At 34.5% G+C, this 6,000-nt stretch overlaps 1 protein-coding gene across 1 annotated transcript in view; it reads right to left on the reverse strand.

The window, feature by feature from the left end:
• Positions 1-6,000, reverse strand: part of FOXP2 (forkhead box P2) — a 449,483-nt gene that overhangs the window by 29,133 nt on the left and 414,350 nt on the right. Inside the window, exons 17-18 of the mRNA XM_052638364.1 lie at positions 5,446-5,515; positions 4,547-4,710 (exon numbers count right to left, since the gene is read on the reverse strand). Of these exons, the coding sequence (XP_052494324.1) occupies positions 4,547-4,710; positions 5,446-5,515 (234 nt within the window). The remainder of the gene's footprint in view (positions 1-4,546; positions 4,711-5,445; positions 5,516-6,000) is intronic.

Below are 6,000 nucleotides of genomic sequence, written 5' to 3' on the forward strand. Positions count from 1 at the left end.
TTTACATTCTTGGATTCAGTAAGTAAGATACTTATTATTTTCGTAATAAAAATGTTTTAATGATCAATAGTTTAGGTATTTTAGGTATTATTTCATACTATAGGTAGATCCTGATGAGCTAAAGCATCCTTTGACAGCACACTATTGAATGTTATAATTTCTGTATCAAAATATGTGATGACATTCTCAAATAGTACCTAGGAAGATAAACATTTACAAATATACACATCCTAGATTTGATAAGGTAAATGTAAACAGATGCCATGATTCCTTCCAAGCAAAAACCCCACAAGACTAATTAAGACAAGCAACTGGCTCTCTGTAATATGAACGTGCAAAATTAAAGCACGATAAACTGATATTTACATAAACATTAAACCATTCTTTTATACATTGTCCATGATCTTCTCACATATGTCCTGACTGGTTCAATGTATGACTTTTTCTTCAAATGGAGAACATATTCAGAGGCTAAATTCCAACACTTTAAAATGACACACACACAACAGTCTTTATCTGTTTGACCACTGCCTCTAGAATGTGAGAAATGATTTTGTGATAAACAGTCTTATTTTTAAACAAGCATTTCTACACAAATCTTTAGAGTTGAAGCAGGACAAAACAAACAAAAAAACTTACAGGTGCTGTTAGATTTACATTAACCAAACGGTCTCTATCCAATTCCTCAGTTCTCTCAAGCTGCAGCTATCTGTTTAATTTTACCTTAAATTTTTCTAAGGCCCTTTCCCCTCTTTTATTCATTTTGGTAAGCTGAGCTCATCACCATTTTCCCCCTTGAGCCTGTTCTCTCATGCCCTCTCTTGGTGGGCTTTTAAAGTTGCTGTGAAAGTGAAAGGCGCTAAATAGTGTCTGACTCTTTGTGACCCCTTGGACTGTACCATGGATTTCTTCAAGCCAGAATATTGGAGTGGGTAGCTGTTCCCTTCTCCAGTGGAGCTTCCCAACTCAGGGATAGAACTGGGGTTCCCTGAATGGCAGGCAGATTCTTTACCAGCTGAGCTACCAGGGAAGCCATTAAAGTTGCTATGATTTTATGAATTTTCCTCTTTGTCCCCAGCATTCAATCAGTCGTCTTGTCATGGATTCCTTGCCCTCCACAGGCTGTCTTGCATTTAAGTCACATACTGAATCCTTCAAGGGCTCATCTTCTGCTTCGAATCTCTCCCAACTTCAGAATGTCCTGCCTCACGTTAGTTTTATTCAGGCATGGTTCACTCAGTACACTTTCAGATTACTCATTCTAAAGCACATCTCCGATTATGTAAAACTCAAGTCCATAACATTAACAGGCTCCATACTGACTAAAACAAGCATCATAGCTTGATCTTCAAAGCACTCAACGATCTCGTCTCCTTTCACATATTCCAAATTCTATTTCCCTTTTCATATTCCAAATTCCGGTCAACCACGTATTCACTGTTCTCCAGACAGATATCGTGTGCTCTTGCTCTGGGCTGATATTCTTTTATTTGAATTGTTCATTGCCTCCAACCTCAGATTACATCTTAGCTCAAACATGTCTTATCTCACTGACTCTGAGGAAGGTGCTCCCTACCATAAACTCCTGTCTTACATTCTTTCACTTTTACGGGATCTGCTTACTTCATGAATTATAAGAGGAGGTGGAAGCAAAAGAAAAGGGACTATCAAGGAAAGTAACCACACAGTTACGGAAGGCCTACAAAAAAATGTATTAAATTGCAAAATATTTTTATATTGTTTATGATCTCCTTTATAGCAATAATGAAGTATTACAAGAAATAATATAAATCAGTAACTCTGAACACAGCACTATGAGGGACACAAGGAACAATTTATTATGTTCCAGGCACTCATTTCATTTTCAAGAATCCAGTGAGGTTCATATTATTACGACTTACCTCACTTTTAGCTGAGAAAGCTGAGGAAAGAAATAAATCTTAGCTATGAAGTGCTAACTCTGGCATTGGAACCCCCACAATCTATCACCAGAGCTCAAATACTAGGCCTTTCTGCCTCTTGCTAACAATTGCATCAGCATAATTTACCCCTCGCCTTCCACTCACCAATAACAAGGACCATACCATGAATTCATTTCAGGACATATGATTGTGCTATTGAATGTAAAAAACAAACAAAAAACCTTTCACTTCTGTCTGATTTTAAAAGAACTCTGAAGTGCATTCAATTACATGCAGCCAAATTTTGATGAGCGAATTAGATTAAACTTTTTCTTTGTCTTATGATGTACATTAAATGCCTTAACATTCTTTATTTCCAAGCATCTTAAAACTCTATAAAGATGAAGATATAGAATACTGAAGTGACATTCCATCAATAATATTTGACATCGAATATACAAAATGTTTAATGACAGCAGCAGAAACAGATTCAAAGAGAGAATGCTGACCAATATTCTGCAAGACAATTAAATATATGATTATTATTTATACAACTTAGGAAAAGACAAAATTTAGTCCTCCTTCAATTTTTGTTTTTTCTGAATCTATTTCCAGTAAGCCAAGGGAAGCTTTCCTTTTATTCTATATGGAAAAGACACATAAATATTTCTCACATGCATTAATTCATATAAGCATAAAATGTACAATAAATGTGGCAGTGCATTGGACATTAAATACTCAATTTTTATATACTGTTTTATACATACTATTTTTCTGAGATATTTTATAATTAGAGTGCAATTTAATAAAATGAAAAGTGAAAAATAGCAATTGACAAACAAAAACTACTACTAATCTATCAATGTTGTGATTTAGCCCAATTATTATTTCAGGTTCTAAAATACAGCGTTTAATTAACTATTTTATTGAGTCAGTCAATTTTTTAATGTTAATATTCTTATCATTGGACACAGGTTTTAAAGACCACCTCCCTATATACTCTCTACATATAATTCACAACAACCCCTATAGATCACATAGGAGCTCAAGGATCAATAGCTTAAACACTTTCATTACAAATACATTTCATTTGTTTGAAATAGGTATTTTTTAAAGAGGGAAAACATGATCTAACTCTTGTTTGCTCTTTAAAGTTTTATTGTTTTAGCATTTTATACAGAGAGTGAGCATTAGCATACTCAGGAGAATGGCTGAAAGGAAAGGTCTCAAGCTACCCACTACATGGCTGAGAGGATAAAGCAGGGATATAAAAACTTCTGTCAGACTGTACACTTTCCTCTTGTTAGAGTACTGCTACTCTCAAGAGCATATATTCATGTTCTTTCTACTTCGAGTTTTATTACTTCTTTTGTATTATTTAATACATCTAAAGACACTTCCAAAAGACAAATTTTTCCATTTTGAAAAAGTAATGGTTTGGAACCTGATAAAATACATTAATGTTCACCGTGTGTTTTTCACAAAGGTGATAGAGTAAAAGTGCTATAAAGCAATTAGGCATACAATCTTAAAGACATTAATATGTCAAATAAAATGAGATGTCTAAAAAGTCAACAAAAATAATATCCTGTGAAAGGTCAAATGGAAATAGGCCCCAAGAAAGACTGTATTTCTCTTTCAGGCCTCTGACTAGATATTTAGTGAGAAAATATGGGAAGAAAATATAAGAATGAGAGAAAGTACTATTCTTACCTCAATAACTTGAAAATAGAAGTACATGATGTTTAACTCTCAGAAGTATGGACATTAAGTTACAATACATCCTAACTAAATGAATTGTTCAGGATTCAGTTTCTAATTTTTCCTCCTGAACTCTAAGTTTTAACAGGGTCCATACTTTTTAGTAAACAAGAAACTGATATGTTTGGCTTATTGAATAAGGCCAGGCATTTTTTCAAGTGTCATACACATTTCTGAAATCCACAATACATCAATTTTTAATACTTCTACTCTCTCAGCTCCATTAAAAAGATGGTAGGGGAAAGATTTTAGAGTAATTAATGATATAGTTAGCTGCTAAATATTAATAGGAATCGTAGTCTTGCATAAAATATAACATATAAACCTTGCCAATACAGACGCACCAGTAATTAAAGTTGAATATGTAATTACACTGATTTATAAGACAGGCAAAAAGTTACACTTTACTAGCTTCTATGTAAACTGTGGCTAACAGTTAAACTTTGCATTTTATGGTTTATAAAAACGGGCAATATCTTGACTACAGTTCATAAATGGTTTAGAGACCTGTAATAGCAGTAAAAATTATGACAACTTATTCCATCATGAATATTCTTATTGCACCATACAAACCAAACTGTGATAATGATCCATAAGATAAAGACTTATCTTAGACACTTCTATACACCCAAGAGAATGTTAGTAACACTAAGAATTTGTAGAGGACTGCTAGTACAATCATTACAGGACATTGGAGAGACTCTAAAAGCTGTCTTAAAAGCAATTCTGATACACTTTTTAATATCATGAACCTGGTGAAGTTTAACTCCATTTAAATTTGTATATTTTACTTACACACCATTCAAAACTTCAGAAGACCACTAAATTTTAGAAGCATGGGCGTACAAGTTCTTCCCCTTATGGAGTCTTTTAGCCCCACTTACATGTGCGGCTGAGGCGAGCAGCCTGGGCTGCTGTTCCCATTGCTGTCGATATGATCCAGGGAACCATTGAGGTCTTCATGGACAGCCTGCAGCAGGCCACTGGAGGCGTTATTGATCAGCCCGGGGTTACTTAGCAGTGGTAAACTGCTCTCTGCCAAGGCAGCCTAGTGAAATGAAGAGGGTGTAAAACAACTTTGGAAATGCCCATTCAAATAATTTTTAAAACGTCTATCTTCTAATGGTTTTCAATTCTGATACAGGTATTTCAGAGGCATTTCAATAAAATGTATGGGAAAGACAAAGGTTCCTAACTGGCAACTTGTGGCAGCAACACCAAGGAAATTAAGTGTGACTTAGCAGCAGCAGTTCTCCCAGCAAACTTTCTCATTCAGCCTCCTATATAATGAAAGAATGTCCTCACATGAAGCAAAATACCCCAAGATAGTATAAGCAGTTGCTCTGCTTTTTAAAAATGACCAGAACTTAACTCAAAATAAAGAAGTCCTGACATTTGGCTCCTCTGCATAAAAATTATATATTATAATTAAACTTTAAAGTTTTTGCCACAAGCACCATGTTCCCCAACACTATGATGTGAAATCATTTATGACAGCCTGGATAAATATTAATGCATAGCCACATGCATTTGCAAAAGCTTCTATCAATCTAGCATTTGCAGAAAAACCGAGTGTTCCAGATTTTGCCACAGGGTGTCCTTCTTGCTTCTTCACATCAAAAGTAGCTTGAATTAGAACCAGTGCTTCCTATAGTACTAGGTACTACAACTTACTTGGATGATAAACCAACTATTAAGAATAATCACAATCCCACCTAAATACAAAGTCATGCCAAAAAATTAAAATACAAGGATAATGAAAAGCCACATTTAATGATATTACCTGCAAACTGGCATTCAGAGCTGCTCCATAGCCTAAACTGGTAGGTATGTTTTTTACTAAGGTTGGGCTTCTGCAAGAAAAAAAAAAAGATGATTTATTAGTTAAAATGTAAAGAATGTGTATCTCGATAAACTCAGCTAAAAAGATATGTTTTGATTTGTTGCCTCACACTACTAGTATAGAATGGATGTATATAAGACCACAGAAATCAGGTGATACAGTTCAAACATGTAATTTCTTACACAGTACACACACACACACACACACACACACACACACCAATCTGGCTTAGGAAATATGTAAATTTAATCCAGGAATCTAAGTAATGAAACTTTATGTAGACTATGGTGTGCAGGCAAAGTAGAACATGACCTTGAGGATCCCCCAAACTGTGGAGGTTTTACAGCTAGGTGGAGGTTTTACATCCAAGAGGAACAACATTCATATAAAATTTTAAAAATGTAAATATACAACACAATTACCAATTTGATGCAATCAGGAAATAATTAATGGTTAATTTCTAGAACACCATGAATTAACATAACAAATTACCAT

Source organism: Budorcas taxicolor, chromosome 4 (assembly GCF_023091745.1).
Source record: "Budorcas taxicolor isolate Tak-1 chromosome 4, Takin1.1, whole genome shotgun sequence".
Lineage (NCBI taxonomy): Eukaryota > Metazoa > Chordata > Mammalia > Artiodactyla > Bovidae > Budorcas > Budorcas taxicolor.